The following is a 17529-nucleotide window of genomic DNA, read 5'->3' as shown; positions in this document are numbered from 1 at the left end:
AAACAGCATGTTGGTGGTAGCATGGAGCATCTTTTTCCTACACAGTTCCTCAAGGCAGCAATTTCATGCTAAAGACAGCGTCAGGGAACAGGTAAATAATTCTGTGAAACACTAAGGTGGAAAGGGAGTCACAGGGAACTGGAGGGACAAACAACCAGGACCCATGTCAGGGGAGGGAAGGGCTCCAGGATTCACATTTTTTTAATCATCTCCTGGAAGGAATTTGTCTCTTTGGAAGACACCAGCACAGCTGCCACTACAGGGACAGATCCCCTCTCAGGGCAGCTGGAATGCTGCTCACACTGCTCCCTTGTTCCATGGGGATGGAACCAACCCTCCCATGGACCTCGCACAGCCCTGCAAGCTGACATTTGTGGCTCCCTGTCACTTACCAGTATTTACTCACTCTCTGCCCAAGAGGCTCCCGGTAGCTGGGAGAGGGGTGAGGAATTTCAATAATTCTACAAAGAGCAGAGGGAAGTGTTAAAAAGGGGAGAACCCCCAGCATATGCCTCACATGGGGCTGGTTCCCAGTGGCAGCAAGCTGGGATCCGGGAAGGGAGGGAGCAGATGGCAGCTCAGACTGTGGGGATATTTTTACAATTTGTTTTGAAACTCCAATCTTTAATTGCAGAGTGATGAACCTTCAGGGTGAGAAGGGGAACACAACAGCTTGTGAAGCCCTGCCAGTCTGCCCTGAACCACCCCTGTCTTCACACCAAACGTGCAGAGCTCAAGCCAGGGCAATGATTCCTGCCCAGACTGTGGGGAGCGAATTCTGGAAACTCTTTTTAAAAACTCCAACAGATTAGAGCTGATTTCTGAGGGGGCCCAAATAATCACTTGGTGTCTTAACTGAAGCCAGTTCAGGTGTCAGTCAGATCTTGGGACTGTTGCTGAGTTCTCTTTCCAGGTCTGCCCATGACCCCACGAAAAGCTGGGATGAGTCCTATGCCCTGGGCTCTATCCTTTCCTCTTATAAAGCAGAGGAAAATCTATTTCCCAGGAGGCCTTGAAGCTAAAGCAGGGTTCGTGAAACATTTTGGGGTGAAAGATACTAAGAAAAACCACAGGAAGTCTTTTATCAACTACAATCCACAACCTCTGGTGAGAGAGAGACAGTCAAATCTCCAGTCAGTCAGTTCTCCATCTGCACACCAGGGCAGCCAAAGGAAGTGGAGAATAAAAAGCACACACTGAATATATTTGTACCAGTAATAAAACATTTACTAGAGCAAGCAGAAAGTAAATGCACAGCTGATAAAGAAAACATCACAATGTCACAAAACCCTGACAGCTTCTGGTACTTCTTCCAGTGGAAACAAGCCAGCGGTGGGTGCTGACATGTTCCAACTGAAAAGTTCTTCCCTACCTTGTGGCAAAAAAAAGTTAAAAAATGGGTAATACACATGACGAGTTAAAAATGGGCAAGCAAGATTTTATAGATTTACTACATGTGTCCAATACAGGGCCAGATTGGAGCTGTTTTTCATTAATTTTTTCTGGGTTCTCCCTAAAGGCTTCTGAGTAACAGATCCCTGAATTTCTGAGTGAAGCCTCTTCCTTTAGCCACACTTGCTGGGGGCTCCAGCCTCTGATTGTTGTGGTGATTGTTTTCCCTTTTTTGTTTTTAATTTGAAGAAAGCACTCAACCCTCTCAGAACAGAGGGTGCATAGGCACAGCAGAGAGACAGGTTTGCTATGCAGGCTTCCACCAGAATGAGGGATATTAGGAAATAGGAGGTTCTTCAAAAGAAAAGAAATATCTGGGCAATGGGGTTGGAATTAAAGCACTGACCACAAACAAGCCAGGGAGTCCAACCTACACTACAAGTGAATTTGTGATTTGCTGAGCTGGAGAAGGATCCCTTGAACAGCTCCACACACACCAAAAAAAAAAAAAAAAAAAGAAAAAAAATCAACTTGCTCTGCCCCACCTTCAGCAAAGCAAATTGATGCATTCTTAGGTGATGGGGAAAGAGGTAAGGGCAACGTGGAGGCCAAATTATTTAGGGAGAATATGTGAAAAGGAGAGGGGGGAAGAACTCACCATACTGACCAAACTGCTGCAAGATTAATGTCTAACAGGCAGGTCCTGAGCATCTCTAGGTGGACTGGACTGGTTTGTAAATGTGAACGCTGGTTAAGAAAAGACTAATTTATACTTCTATGGACAACAGTTTCTTAACGTTCCAAGGATGTGGAACAGCTTCTTTTTGTCAAGAAGATCTGTTTAAATCCAGCAGAGTCACTCGAGCACTGAATATTTCAAACCCAGAACCCAGGGAACTTTATCAAAATGATTTCTTTCACTAGGTGTTGTGTGCATTTCATTCAGGTGAATCTGTCCGCAGATGAACTTGCATGGGGGTTCTCATGGTTTCCTTCTCCTGCCCCAGCTGCTCAACAACCAGTTACCAGAAACCCCAAGAAATCCTCTGGAAAAAGACAACACTACCTGCAGAGATTCCAGGCTGTGAACCCCCAGCTTTTAACTGTCCCACCGGCTCTTCTTCCGTTTTGGGGGCTCTGGGACAGCAAAACCATCTGTCTTGTTGTCCCGGCTGTTGGCATCCTTCCTGTTCTCTCCATTCCTGCTCTCGCTGTTCCTCCCTTCAGTGCTGTTCCTGCTGTCGCCGTTGTTGCGGTTCCCGCCGCCCGGGAAGTCGGTGAAGTGCCGGCCCTCGCTGTGGCGATGGACGTCCCCGTGGCGGCCGTCACCGTGCCGGGAGGGGTCACTGTGGCGGCCGCCACCTTCACCGTGGCGTTGGACGTCGTTGTAGCGCTGGACGTCGTTGTAGCGGCCGCCACCCTCTGCGCGGCCACCGCCCTCCCCACGCCGCGGGGCCTCGCCGTGGCGACTGGGCCGGTTGTCGTTGTACCGTTCTCTGACAACGCCACCAACGCCGCCGCCGCCTTCTCGACTGTTGGTGCTGGTGTTTGTGTTGTTGAAGCCCTGTGCTCCGGCACTCGGGAAGGTGGGAACGCTGCTCAGATTGCCGGTGCTGGTGAAGCCCGGGACACCCTTTGCTGCCACCATGGCCGCGATGGGGCTCTCGGGGTTGGCAGCGTTTTGCTGCGCTGAACTCGTCGGGACGGAGTTCAGGCTCCCAGCGCTGGTCCAGCCGCTGGCACCAGCAGCAGAGCTCCCAGTCTTTTGGTTATTTAAACTTGCAGCAACAAAGTGACTCTTGTACTGGGACTGCAGGAAAGGGAGAGACAAAAGAGAGCAGGTTTGGCTCTGTGCTGCCCCACAGAACACGGAGTCACGGTGCGTTCACAAGCCCACCTTGGATTTTGGGAAACAGAGTTCCTAGAAAAAGTCAGTCTTGGAGTGATTACATTCTTGCTGTGCTTATGGACACCCAGTAACGGGCACCTCCTCCCAGACCATAGGGACAAGGGAATTCTTACATTGAGGGGTTAATTTTTACACTGAAGAGACAAAGCTTCTGTTTCCCCTTTCGCTTGCAATTACATTATTGCTGCTAAGCAACCTCAACAGAATCAAGCCCAGGTGCAGAATCCAGAAAGGAAAAAGAACAAAGAGGCAGCAGAAAACAAAGAAAGTTTGGCAAATTTGTGCAAACGTGTTCGGTCCAGCCTGCACCTAATTCCACCACTCAGGACTGCAATGCTGAGTGTCCTCCAAGTGACACAGCCACAACCACCACACTCAACTTCCCTGAAATAACAGGGCTGCTGCATTTTCAGGGCAGAGAAGAATCCAAGCATGGAACCAACCTGGAAAGCTGCTTTCATTGCTGTCAGCCTGTCCCCCATGGCCCCCGTGGATGGCTTGTAGGCCTCGTAGTTGCTCATCACACTGTTGTTGTTTCCACGGTCCTGCGCAAAACCACAAAGGGCAACTGCAGAGGTTTATCCCACACAGGCACGCTCAATTCAACCACTCCCCAAATCTATCCTGTCCCTGCACTCAAGGAAATACATCCACTAAGGATGACAGACTTCTGGAGAGCCCTGAGCAGTGGAACAGTTTGCTCCATTTTTTTTCTGCCAAGAATCAGCCTGGAAATGGCTTTTGAAGTAATTTATTAGCATTTATTTTACAGTGACAGTCTATGAGGAATCTCCAAACCTTCTGGATCACGCTGGCTCTAAAAAAAAGCAGCTCTTGACAAGAGAACAGCACAGGAGACTTTCACTTGACATATCTGATCCTAACTCTGAAAGATGCTGAGCTATGAGAACTTTTAAAGCAGACACTGTAATCCAGTACCAAGATTTTTTAAATTAAAGAATCATCTTTAATCACTAAGTGAAAAAGTTCCAAGAATCTGTGAACAACCTCCTCAGCATCTCTACTTACGGTATTTTCTGAGCCCAGCCCAGGGCGTTCGCGGTATCCCAAGCCTCCACCACCAATATTCAGCTTCTTGCCTTTCCCTCCTTTAAAACGGGATTTCCGGAACCACGGATTCTGTAACAAAAGGATAAATGTTTCTCAACACAGGGAATAAAAAGCTTCATAAATGCATGTAATGAGAACGAGAAAAAAAGGACACTGAGCATTTCGAAAGACAAACAAATACTGTTTTCCATTCAACCACACAGCTGCTGTAGACAGTTGTGCCATGTGGGTCTGATGCTTTGGGTTACAAATGCTTTCTATGAAAACTAATTTTATGCCTTCAACTCTCATCCATGTTAAGGTTTTGGGGGTTTGAATTCTAATAAACCCAGGAAGAAACACAATTTCCAATGCCATCACTTAGGAGTTCTGCTCTTGCTCATACTTTGGTCACTGATTTAGCCCAGTGCTTGGCTAAGGAGAAATGAGGGTCTGTCACCAAAACTTTCTATACCAAGCAGTGGCCAGGGAATGTCAGCCCAACCAGACCTCCTGTTTCCAGGTGTTTAAGTATTAGCTGGCTGCACCTCTTTTTATGCCCTACAGTCTCTCCAAATGTAAATAAGTCAGCTGACTTCTACATGCTCCTCTCAAGGCAGCCAGGGAAGCTCTGCCTCACTAATTCTGTTCCTTCTGAAAATGCTGCCTCTCTATGTCAGAGAAAGTATTTTCATTTGGCAGCTGCTGTTCAAGCTGCTTGCTAATGTAGCCACAGGCCTGCTAATCCATCTCTGAATTTGGGAGTTGGGCTCTCTTGCAGCTACACAGGCAGCAAAAGACAAGAAATTAAAGAGTTGATGAGTTCAGTGGCACAAGCACAATTGCTGCAGCTACCTGTCATACCTATATATAGCAAACCTGCCAGAGAGCACTGCCAAGCAGGTGGAATGATCAAGCAACAACCCTTTCACAGAGGGAATGTCCCTGTAATTGTTTTCTAGTTTAGCTTTCAACTAAGCTGCATCTCCCAGGTGCCTGCTATAAATCTGACTGCAATGAGACACTGGAATGCTCTGCTGGCATCAGCAGATTACAGCTCCTAATTTCCTAGGCAGTGCCTGGCCCCAAAATAGATCACATACTGTGCCGGTTTGGCCAAAGGCACAGAAAGGCACAAATTGATTTCTGGACATAGAGCGGTGATAGGGGATACACATCATGAAGTCACCCCAAGACACATACTGTGTTCCAAAATCTTCATGGATTCTTTCAAAGGCCATTAAAAACACTAGGAAACCTACTTTAAACCACAACAGGTCCCCAAAAGGTCACCGCTAACACATGATGGAGCCTGTGACATGAGCTGGCTGATTTTGTGTTGAATCTGGAGTGAAACTTCCTCATCTCAAGTAGTTTTGCTGGTTCATACCTGCATTGCCAGATCCAGCAGCTCTTTGGAGACGTGTTGGTTGGCACCCTCCAGGTTTCTGACGAGGTCACCAGCGAAGTTGCTGTCCTTGGGGGTCAGCAGAGTGTAAGCGACGCCCTTCTCCCCCGCGCGGCCGGTGCGGCCGATCCGGTGGGTGTGGGTGTCTATGTCCCGAGCCACGTCATAGTTGATGACAGTCTTGATGGAAGGGATATCCAACCCTCGAGCTGGAAGAGAGAGCAGTGTGGTGGGAAGTGTCGTTATCCCCAACTAACTCAAAGCAATCCCTCTGGTACTAGGGTACCACCCTACTCTGGTCCAGCGGGCAAAAGGAATGTCAGCTGATGAATGAACAGCAACCACTTCCTTAAGACACAGCTTTCCTTTCTGCATATTAAAAAATATGTCAGACTGTAATTTAGGCATCATTAAGAGACTAAAAATAACCTCCCTTCCCAATGCCATGTACTGCACAGGCACACAGTGTGACGACTCTTGGGGGTGTTTGTGCAGGGCCAGGAGCTGGGCTCCATGATCCCTGTGGGTCCCTTCCAGCTCAGGATATTCCATGGTTCTGAAAAGCACCTGGAACACAGTGTCCTACAGGTGCAGAAGCCAACCTGGTTGCCTTCCACTGCAACATGTTTGCCTTTCTGTGATACCCACAGCTTGTCTGAGCTGCTTTCCAGAAGGTCACATACCTGCCACGTCAGTAGCTACCAGTATGGGGATGCCCTTTTTCTTGAACTCCGAAATGACTTTATTTCTCTCACTCTGGTCCATGTCCCCATGAAGCAGCCCCAGGTTATGATCCTCCTGCTTGAGGTTATTGGCCAGTTCCTCTGCGTTGGCTTTCTTGGTGACAAAGAGGAGGACGCTCCCGGAGGACGTGAACTCCACGAGGCGCCGTGTCAGCCAGTTCCACTTGTTGGGCCCAGAGGGGAAGATCTCCACAATCTGAGTGACATCTTCATTTGCCTAAGGGGAGAAATGTCCTCAGTGAGGAAGGTGGGAGGAATAAACAGACTCCTAAATTAATACAGTGCAGCACAGCTCACAGCACTACCTGCAAGTTTCTTTGAAAGATAGGATTTTTACATATTTTAATATTATTTCAAGGATGATGCTCCCACTATACAGTAACAGTTTACATCAATGAATGGAGGCCCTGTGACTGAGCTGGGAAAGCTGCTGCTTTTCTTAAGCAAAATTAAGGAAAAATTTTCCCAGAAAGAAGAGCTTCATGCAGACATTTTTTTTGTTATAAGGGGACCTGATGTAAAAAATAAAAAATACAGAGAACTGGTTAAAAGAAGAATGTTCTGAAGGCATCTTGTGAAATTTCTCAACTGTTTCAATATATTATTAGCAAAGTTTCTTCCCAGCGAATTTACATCTGGCCACTTCATCAGCTTCCTACCAGATCCCAGCCTGCCAATAGTTCAGCTGTCACTGTCAAGCAAGTCCAGCATCAACATTCCCATGTAAAACATACGAAAGAGCTTTTAAGTCTCAAATCCTTCATTGCAGAAGTTGCAACAGCTTTGTTCATGCTTTTGAGACAAAACTAAAAGATACATCCATTGATTCAGCCTAATAACAAAAATAAACCACTCCATTAATGTTTTACTCCTTGATGAAACCTCCCACCACTTCAGGAATATTTGTTGGCAGGAAGAAGGTCAGTAAGATAAAAATAAAAACGCACAAAACTTTCTATTTTTGCTAAGCACAAATTATTTAAAACTAAATATAAATGATGATTTTTGCAGTTTAACTTCAATTTCAGAGAACAGAAACACAACAATTCCTTGCTCTGAGTGTCTCACAAGTATCATGGAATCACCTCTCCAATGTCTCCTTGCACAACCCGAATTGGGTCGATCAGAATATCCCGGGCCAATTTCTCAATCTTCTTACGGAACGTGGCACTGAACAAGAGGGCTGGAAGAGAAACAGGGTTCAAACTCCTTGAAGTAGAAACTTTCTTTCAGAACTGTGAAAACACTGCATGGATGTTGTGAAGGAGGACTTGGATTCCTGAGTGTCAATGAGCTGAAGCTGAGGTTTTATGGATTCTAATGGAAATTACCAACCACTGTTAGAATACCACAAAGTGGAAACACATTTCATGGCATCTGAAATGTTGATAATATGGGACCCTGCTGTGAACTTTCTCTCATGGCAGCTCAGAACACTGAATTTCAAGGCATATGAACATGAATTCAGCTAATCATCTTTGCTCTGAGTGCAGTCAGTGGAGGGATTACAGGGAGATAAGCTGAATGCCCACATCACAACTACGCCCTCCCAACAGCCCACGCTGAGAACAACACCAGTGGACTTTGGCACAAGTCTCCTGGTGTGGCTGTGTCCAGAACTGGAAATCCAAGCTCTGCTCCAGACTCACTGTTTACTCACTCTGTCTGTCAGGACGTACGTGGCTTGCGATTGATCTGACCTGATACTCTGCAAAGGAGAAGAAATGCTCTAATCAACCCTGTATGCTCATTATTTAGTAGAAGTAAGTCAAAATGAAGTTTCACTGCTTTATTTGACACATAATCACAGAATGAATGAATGCTTCTCACTCACTATTTAATTTTACAGACCCACAAAGCTGGGACTGGGCACCACTGCTTTCCAAAACAGTGACTTTGGTTCAATACGTACCAAACCCCATATCAAACATTCTGTCAGCTTCATCAAACACAAGGTAAGTGACTCTCTGAAGGTTCGTAGCTTTCTTTTTCACATGATCAATCAAACGACCCTAGTAAGAGAAAGCTCCAAGTTTTTAAAGCATATTTAAAAACATGTTAATATATACAACCACCTAGCTGCTTTTTATCCTGACTTACCAGAGACTTAGAACAGAAAACATCTCAGGGCTTCAGTCTAGAATTAGTGTCAATATTCACAACATAGGAACAGATTCTTGTAACCTTTTTCAAGTCCAACAGTGCAAACCCCTGTACTTGGTGCACACAGGTACTTACTGGAGTGCAGACCACGATCTCTGCCCCCTCCTGCAGGGCCTTGGCTTGCTCCCACATGCTCCCTCCTCCGTACACAGCCACGGAGCGCAGGTTATACGCCTTGCCAAAGCGCTTGCACTCGGAGTGGATCTGAGGGTGTGACACAAACACAGCACAGCTCACGTCAGACAGCTCTGAGACAACACACCGACCTTGCAAATTCAGCTTGGCTTTTGAAATGCCCTTTTCAGCTACTAACTTAATGAAATTATTCCAAACTCCTCAGGGATGAATACTTTGACACATGTGGGTAATTTCCAGTAACTTGAGAAACCTATTTAGGTATCCAACAATAATTTAACCTGCAGGCTCTATCCTTTTGCACATAACAATTTGTTGCAATGCATCCACAGCATTCTTATGCCTAAAAGTAATACAGGAGCACTGTGCAAAAATTTAAAATTTTAGATTTGTCATGATCTTTCAAGAAAACAAGGGTAGATAAGAGGTGTGAGCTGGAGCCAGGCTACTCATGCACAGAGTAGTTTTTTCAAATACTTTCCTGAGGTTCTCTGATAATTTTTGCCAAGAGTTTTGCCTTCTTCTCCAAGAAGACTGGCTGGCACACACAGGAATGCTCCACACCTACCTGCTGGCAGAGCTCCCTGGTCGGGCAGACGATCACTGCAATGGGACCATCCCCTGGTTCAAGCTCCTTCTGATCCATGATGTGGATCAGCATTGGCCAGATGAAGGCGGCTGTTTTCCCACTTCCAGTCTTAGCAATCCCAATCATGTCTCTGCCACTTAGGGCCACTGGAACACCCTGAAAAGAAGGAGATTCTAACCCCACATTATGCCCACCATAGTGCATCCTTGTGCTAGACAGTACAGGAACACTCAGGTAACGAGGAAAGCCCACCACAGAGGACTCACAGCAACAATTTGCCAATGCTCACACGGTTTTATTGCCAAGTTCAGCTCTGAATTAGTTTATTTTAAGGGCTGGAAACCATTACTGTGTTGGACTACTGGTGGCCTGTATGAAATCAATGTTTGGGCACGGTACAGCACCCCAAGGATATGTTTATATGTACACAAATGTATCTTGTCCAGCTCTAAGAATGCTAAAAACATTGCAGTAGAATCCCTTTAGTTTGCATGGCTCTTCAAGGAATAAAGCTGTCAATATACAGCTCTTTATTCAGCTACTGCTATGGTTATTTTTAATACAACCTCTAAAAAAAAAACCACAAACCCTGAACTTCTCATACATTTCTTTAAGCAAGAGACATCACTTGAATGTTCTTCATTTGCCAAAAAATACAATGAAAAAGGAATATGGATATATTTACAGCAGTCATTTAACAAGGGAAAAAAAAAGTGGGTAAACTTCTATTTTAAAAATATCAAAGCTATTTTTCTAGAAAAACCCATGGCTCTCTGCAAGCAACTAGAATTTGTCACATCTTCATGTGGATGAGGGAGCTTCGCATGCATTCTTTCAGCTCTCTTTAGAAGTCTGAGAATGAACAACACTCACCTGACATTGTATTGGAGTGGGTTGGGTATACTCAGATTTCCTAATCTGATGCATAAGTTGCTCATCAAACCCAAAATGAGCAAAACTACTGCCAGGCCTTGGAGGAGCAGCCCCGGAGACCTTGGAAAGACAAAAAGATCTTTGTTCATGAACAGTGAGAGAAAAACAAAGAGCAATCTGTTAAAAAAAAAAAAAAAAAGCGTCAAGGGTCTCTCTGCCTCTGAAAAATAACTTTACTTTTTGAGTGGATGTTAAATGTAACTGGGTGCAAATTCAAATGTGTTGTGTAAACAAGACTTTCAGGTATAAAAATTTAATTATCTGTCAATCAACATGAGATACTCAACATCATTTTTACCTCCTTGTGTATAACTGGTGTTCTACCCCAAATAATTCCCTTCACAGAAGGTCACCCCACTAACATGTTACAAATGGCAAAGAACTAATTTCTGCATATCTAACTCCTAGCTTTAAACTCCTAGCTTCTGCTTTAACTCCTAGGTCTCAAGTGTCAATCCTTACTGTCCACTTTCACAAATCCATAGGAGACTTTCAAGAAAACAAGATCACTGGAAGTGTCCGAGAGGCCTGGATTCAAAAGCAGGAGTTCCCTGTGAAAATCTTCATTAAAACTAAGATAGTCTGAAAATAAAAGGGAGTTAAAAGCTGCTGGGAGGACAGTTCTGTGACCAGCTTACCCGGAGATTCAGCTTGTGCCGTAACTCCACCACTTGCTGCGGGGTCAAGCTGGTGATCTCCTCGTGCTCATCGTAGAAATTTTTCTCAAATGGTGGGTATTCAATCTGCAAGATAATTAATTAATTAATTACTCAGTTAGTCCAGACTCAAGATTCCATTTTTTCTGAAGTTCTTAATTGTCTGCCAGAACATTTGCTTAAATGATGCCATTTCTCAAGGACCTTTGATATGACTTACCTAAGAAAGCACTGAAATATTACAGGGGCCTTCTCAGCTCCTCCTCTCTGGAATGCCTCAAACAGAACAGAACAGAATTCCCTCCTACCTCTGAATGGTCAATAGGTGGAAGAGGATCAATGATTTTTTTGGACGGTGCAATCGGATTCCCATCACTATCATACTCCAGGTTATCCTCTTCCTCCTCTTGCACCACACCAGCAGTGGGGTTCTCAGCCATGTAGCGAAAATATGCTTCCTGCAGCAAAACAGATCAGCAAACTCACATACAATAGGATGCAAAATTACTCCTGTTTGTTGAAGTGATGTCTGTGCTAAGTGGCTGTTTGCTTTCACACCTACCATTGAGGAAAAAGTAACTACATTCGCTAGAACTGATTCTTCTAATAAATACCAACAGATACATCCCGAAGGACAAGAAGTACAAATAAAGAAAACAACTCCAGTTTCAGCTACACCACAAAATGCTCCTAAAAACCAAACTCCTCTTATGTGTCTGCTTAACAACTCCTTCTACCAAGTCTTGTTACATTTAACAAGGATCTATTCTTATTTCCATATGAACAAAGCACAAACGCTGTAGGTTTCTAACCAGAAAGTACATTGTTACTAAGCATATGATGTTTATTTTTTTAAACATGCTATGCCAAAGATAGTTTCTTTCACATCTGTTGTTGACTCTCTCAATGAAAAATAGATACAGTTTCATTTCTCAAAGTCTAGTTAGGGGAAGTAAAGAAACTATTTCAGAAGAGTCCTTCAAGACAAGCCCAAATTAAAACACTGTCACCCTGTCACATGCAATCCTCACAGCTCACAAAGATGTTTGTGTCTCTCAGATTCTCACTGGCACACCAAGACTTTCTCATAGAGAAAACACCAGTCTCGCTTGACTTGAAGCAAATATTTAAGATCAGATTTGTCAAACTCAATTACAAATATATATGTATATACTCATCTGGCTTTTCCATTCTCCTGGCCAATTATCCCTCAGTCACAGAGCTATGCACACAATACACTTGAACAACAGCTGTCCCCAAGCATAAAATCATCTCTGCTCAAACTCTGGCACAGCTACACACACCACTGGCAGCAGAGCCCTCACGGCCAGACAACCCTGCCAAGCTCTGCATTAATGCAAGTAACACAAGAGTTAGTAACTACAACTCAGTAGTAAGGTACATTTTGAAATTAAGTCTTTTCTCTTTATTATTTTGGCTACAGTGATGCTTATAAACCTCAATGAGAACTGGAGCTTCTCTGAAAACAGGGATCAAAAAAGCCTGATTCTTGCCCTGAACATACCCCCCATTCCACTGCAAGGAGCCTCCACAGTCCAACAGCCCCTCCCTGGTGTCCCCTGGAGCTGACTGTGCTAATTACAATTTGTAAGATCCTTGGACACTGAACAACCTATACAGGAATCTGAAGTTCAAACTGACTGAAAAAAAATCTTCTTCAATGAATGCAACTGTCTAATATTCTTCTTAAAACACCTAGAAGGGTAGAGACCACAGAGTAACCACTACAGCTTCCTGCTGAATTGTCCGGATACTGTGCATGATACTGGAATTTTGTTTGTCCCTAGTAGTTATGTGTTTGGAGAGGAAAGGTAAAAAAAACCAAAACAACAAGAAAGAAGATAGAAAGACTGCATAGGAACTCACTTGGTCATCTTCCTCTTCAATGTCATCTCGAATACCCCTGGAAAAACAAGCGGAGAAAAAACTTCCCTGCAAGTGTTCCACAGACTCAGCTCAACAGTTTCATTTGATTAGTGCTGAGCTTCAGATTTTGTGGAAGAGACAACGCTATCAACTCGGCAACATTCATATTCCCAACCCATGGAGTTTTCATATCTGGTGCCAACCATGGCAGTGACCCTGCAAAGACTTCTCTTTACTTCTAGTACTGAGACTGAAAGATTAGGACTCCATCTTCCCAGCAGAAGCCACATCAAAGATCATTCTGGTCTAAGCTCTCGATGCTACAGAAGAGCCACAACTGAAGAGGAATATGAGCCAGGAAGTGCAAATCCAGTTCAGAACTTCCCCAGGTGGTGATTTGGATCCGGTGTTCTGTTTCAGGACCATGTATATCTGATCAACCCCATGCAATGTAACTTCTACAAATATATCTGACATTTCTATCAAGAATCAACAGCATAACTATTTTCCTTGGTCAAAACAAATAGATAAGCTGCACAAATTTAAACTGTTTTTAAACTCCAAACCCCAAGTGTCACATGCTACCTAATCTATCAGCTTCAATGTCTAAAAACTAAGTGCAAGTTTGGAAGAGTCTCCAGTAGTCCAGGTACAGCAGCACTGAGTTATTTTGCTCACATAAATGCAATTTTAAGCTAAACCATCCTGATCTCTCCAAGGGTGTGGGAAGCAGAAAAACTATCCAGGCTGATCTGGAAGGTGGCAGGAGTACAACGTGCTGCCCCAATTTCTGTGGCCTGGAAAGGCTTCTCACGTGGGATAACTCTCCGTGTTGTTGCCGTTTGCCACAGGATGGTGCCATGGATTCTTCCCTATTATTGCATTTTCACAGCACAAATCGTTATCCACAGGATATCATGCACTGGTTAATGATGTTTATTAGGTATATACTATACTGTCTAATGAACAACCATCATCAACAGAATGCACTGGAATTCTCTGAGCACCATACAGGACACTGGTAGGAATGGGAATGATAAAAAAGAACTTACTTAACATTCTTTTTTTCTTTGTCTTTATCTTCGAGTCTCTTCATGTCTCGAGCAGCTTGATCCTAACAGGTCATAAAATTGTCACATGTTAAAAAGACCAAGATGGTAAAACATGTAAGGGAAAAATGTTCCTGCATAATTAGACCATTATGTCACAGAGACAACACTTCTTGGACTAAGCTTTGTCTTGTTCCGTATCTGATTATGCTAAATAAATTCTCCTACCAATGTCTTTGAATTTACATACTCTAAGCTTGTGACGATGCTGTTGAAAAAATAAATTACCCATATTTCTCCTGAACCCAACTAATAACAGAACTGTAGCTAAGAAACAGCTCATGATAAATACAAACAATTTCCATTTAGGTAGTGAAAAATGCACGAAACCTTAGTTTGATGTTTAGAGACAAGCAGAGCTCTATGTTGTATTGTTCTGACATCCTAAAAGCAGTTAAATAGTTAAGTTATTGTAAGTCATATCCACTCTCTGCCGATCTAATTCATTTTTGAGTTCTAACTAACACCATTCTACACAAAACCCAAAGTCAAGTGGCATTTTGACCGCAGCTGCCAAAGCCCTGAGTGATATTTGCTGCCCCTGACAGCACACAGGTACAGCCACATCAATGAATAAACATTTCCCGAGCCTGGTCTTGCCTCCACTTCAGCCATGAATGCCTCCAGAGGATCATCATCACTGTCAGAGTCTGCAGATTTGGGATGGAACTGCTGCCGAGTGGGGGAATTCTCTGCGGGAATGTAGGGCAATTCCACATTGCTGGAATCTTCCTCTTCATCCTCAAAGTACCTGAAAAGAGATGAACAACAGTCCAGTCAGCACATAGTTTACAGCACTGCGCTGTCTTTCATGGCTTCTGGTTGAGTCAAGGTACCCACACAGACAATAAAAGTCAGTATGGACACAAGAGAAGATGTTGAGATTTATTTATTTACAATTATTCATGTTATAAGTTCAAAGTGATGGCAGGGCAAGTAGATAATATGAAACTCAGCCCCTCTCCATCTTTCTTGTAGGCTTCCTTCAGTAGGTCAGCCCCAAACTTCTCCAGGTTTAACAATCCCAACCTTCTCAGCCTTACTTACACATTTATGCAGCCAATAGAAGGGTTAGTAAAGAATTGTGGAGATCAATGTTTTCCTGTGCAAAAGACACCCAAATTTATCCTGCTTGGCTCCAACTTTGAGAGCACCATAGAGTGAATAAAATACGTTCTAGAGAGGGGAAAGCTGGAGGAGGAAAGCTTCCATGGGCTACTGTAGTATCTCACAGTCTTTTAAATATATTATTATGTATTTATATATACAAACATCACAGATACTTCCCCTGACCTCGGAAACATAAAACCATTAAAATCTAGAGCTACAGAAACACGAGAAATAACGGTACTTACGCATTCTCCTCATCAAAATTTGCTCTCTTTGACCCGATTTTGTAGAAGGAAGGCAGCTGAGGAGGCCCCGATTTTGCGAACGCTGCCGAGGAGCCGGCTGTGCCAAAAGCACTGTGGGACTGCTGAGACAGCTTGGGCTCCTCTTTCTTCCCAGGTGTTATGGCAAATCCACCAAACCCGAAGCCTCTCTTCGTACCAGGTCCGCCTTTATTCCAATTCATGATGTCCCCAATATACCTGTTAACATGAGAAAAGACAAATTAATGCCCTTTCTGCTTCAGGCAGTTATAGATAATTGCCATTATTTTTCTTGTTACTTGATCCCTTCAGTCATGATCCCTTCACAGGGACTTGTGGAACTCTGAGAGACAAGAGTTTAATCTGTTTCCCAAAAAGGATGGGGCTCTGCTCTTTTGTCAGTGTGAACATATCCACAATTCCAGAGAAGAATAAAACAAAGTGGCTGTCTTCCAGAACAGGTTGTGTCCTTCAAGGATTACTCAAACATATTTAAGATGTTACCTGTCCTGTTTGCAGTGTAAGACAAACAAACCCAAGGCCAGAACTTTGAACATCAGGAGGAACAAGAGACGAAAAGGCAGCTCGGTGCATATTTTGCATGTCCACATCGTCCCATCTGGAAGTGTTTCACGGCTTGTCAATATCTCACTCCTGCAACCCAGCAACCTCCAGAGAAATGGGCCCAGAGCAGCACAAGGCTCGTGTGAGCCCAGGCACATCTCTGCCAAAAGCCAACTCCCTTTGCCTCTTAAGACAGCACCTTCAGCCACATACATGATCTCTCTATATTATGCACACATATTTATATGCTCTCCAACCTCTATTTTTCAAACAGTATTTTAAACACTCCACATAGCATGTCTGCCCAGAACTTGATTTTCTAAGATGAAGACTGAACTGATATATTAATATTTACAGTTTCCATTCTTGAGTCATTTCATTATCTGCATGGTCAAGCAAATCATACCTGTAAGGCAGGAAAGAGAGGAAGACACCCACTGCTTTCCAATGCATTATAATTAGCTGTCCAAAGGCTACAAGTCTTATTAAACAAATCCTCACACTAGGAATCTTCAATGAGATCAGAACTCACTGGCAAAAAAACAGCTTCCAAACAATCGGAAGGTAAATACTGCAGCCGGTCCCTGTGCTGAACATTTACCAGCTTGGGGCTTGCTCAATAAATCTCGAGTCAAGACCAAAGCTCAGTAGCACGTTTTGGGGGAAACTCTGCTCTTCAGCTCTTCATGGCAGCAGCTGACCCTGGAGTCCTGTTTTCCCTCTTGTCCTGACACACCTGGTAGCTTTTACACCCGCGGATCTGTGGCACTGGGAGATCAAAATGTACAATACAGGAATAAGAGGCGGAACCGCATTTCTGCCGTGACAGCACAGTGGGAATCTTTGAAAACTGTTAACTTAAAATCTGATTGTAAGGACTCTTCCTCACTGTACTTACCTACCTTTTTCCTCCCTTCGGCTATCTCAAAAAATAAGAAGGGCCACTTTTTTATAGTCATACATCAGCAAAAGTACAAAATGTGGTCAGATCGCCCACTCGCCAGCAGCGTGTGAACAGGGACTGGTTCCCACAGGACGCAGAGACCACAGGAAAACTCCCGAGGCTTCGCTGCCCTGTGGCCGCCGTTCCGTGGGAGGAAACGCGCGGGGCACGGACCCTTCCGGCGGCCGCCGGGATCCGCGGGCACGGCCGCGATGCGCCTCAGCCGCTCCCGTTACAGGAGGAAAGGGCGGAGGAACCCCCGCGCGCCGGGATCGCCCTCCCCAGGGCACGGCAGGGACCAGGGCCGGGGCGGGGACAGGAGCCCCGGACAGGCGCTGTCCCGGCACACCGGGCCCTGCGCGGGGCCCTTCCCGCCCGCGGAACCGCGGTGCGGGGCGGGCCCTTTGTGCGGGGCAGGCCCGGGCTGCCCGCGCCCGCTCCAGGCCGCGGCTACGGCGGGTCCCGCCCGCGAGAGGTCCCGCAGGCCGGCGGGGGAAGATACGCCGCCGCGCTCGGCCCGGCCTCGCTGCCCTCCCTTGCCCCTCAGCCCCCCTCACTCACCCTCAGCCCCGCAGCCGTCGCCGCCACTTCCCCGGTTACCGGGGCGGGGGGGTGGAGACGCGACGCACCGACGTGCCCACGCTCCGTACGTGATGACGCGCGGCGGCCGCGCGC

At 45.1% G+C, this 17529-nt stretch overlaps 1 protein-coding gene across 2 annotated transcripts; it reads right to left on the bottom strand.

The window, feature by feature from the left end:
* Positions 1 to 1201: 1201 nt before the first annotated feature.
* DDX42 (DEAD-box helicase 42) lies at positions 1202 to 17520 on the bottom strand. 2 transcript variants are annotated; one of them, XM_042051997.1, is made up of 18 exons: positions 17416 to 17520; positions 15330 to 15566; positions 14575 to 14725; positions 13918 to 13979; positions 12866 to 12902; positions 11287 to 11436; positions 10961 to 11065; positions 10263 to 10382; positions 9369 to 9545; positions 8741 to 8869; positions 8415 to 8514; positions 8163 to 8210; positions 7588 to 7685; positions 6443 to 6719; positions 5742 to 5968; positions 4331 to 4441; positions 3745 to 3846; positions 1202 to 3202 (listed from the first exon to the last, which is right to left on the bottom strand). In XM_042051997.1, the coding sequence occupies exons 2-18, from the start codon at positions 15548 to 15550 to the stop codon at positions 2492 to 2494; spliced, it is 2826 nt and encodes a 941-aa protein (XP_041907931.1). In that variant the 5' UTR covers positions 15551 to 15566; positions 17416 to 17520; the 3' UTR covers positions 1202 to 2491. The 2 variants fall into 2 exon arrangements, with proteins under 2 accessions (XP_041907931.1, XP_041908022.1); XM_042052088.1 differs by lacking the exons at positions 12866 to 12902; positions 14575 to 14725; positions 15330 to 15566; positions 17416 to 17520 and having other exon boundaries at positions 13918 to 13984.
* Positions 17521 to 17529: the final 9 nt, after the last annotated feature.

Source organism: Corvus kubaryi, unplaced genomic scaffold (genome assembly GCF_017639235.1).
Source record: "Corvus kubaryi isolate FWS band 111438036 unplaced genomic scaffold, C.kubaryi_AGA036_p1.0 123, whole genome shotgun sequence".
Lineage (NCBI taxonomy): Eukaryota > Metazoa > Chordata > Aves > Passeriformes > Corvidae > Corvus > Corvus kubaryi.
This window is presented reverse-complemented; position numbering and strand designations above follow the sequence as displayed.

Excerpts from the sequence above, each read along its gene's own strand:
- DDX42 (XM_042051997.1), bottom strand. The coding sequence starts at position 15,550 with ATGAATTGGAATAAAGGCGGACCTGGTACGAAGAGAGGCTTCGGGTTT. Across the intron at positions 10,383-10,960 it reads GGCACAAGCTGAATCTCCGG|GTCTCCGGGGCTGCTCCTCC; the intron begins GTAAGCTGGTCA and ends TGTCTTTCCAAG. Across the intron at positions 8,870-9,368 it reads CCAGGGAGCTCTGCCAGCAG|ATCCACTCCGAGTGCAAGCG; the intron begins GTAGGTGTGGAG and ends TCACACCCTCAG.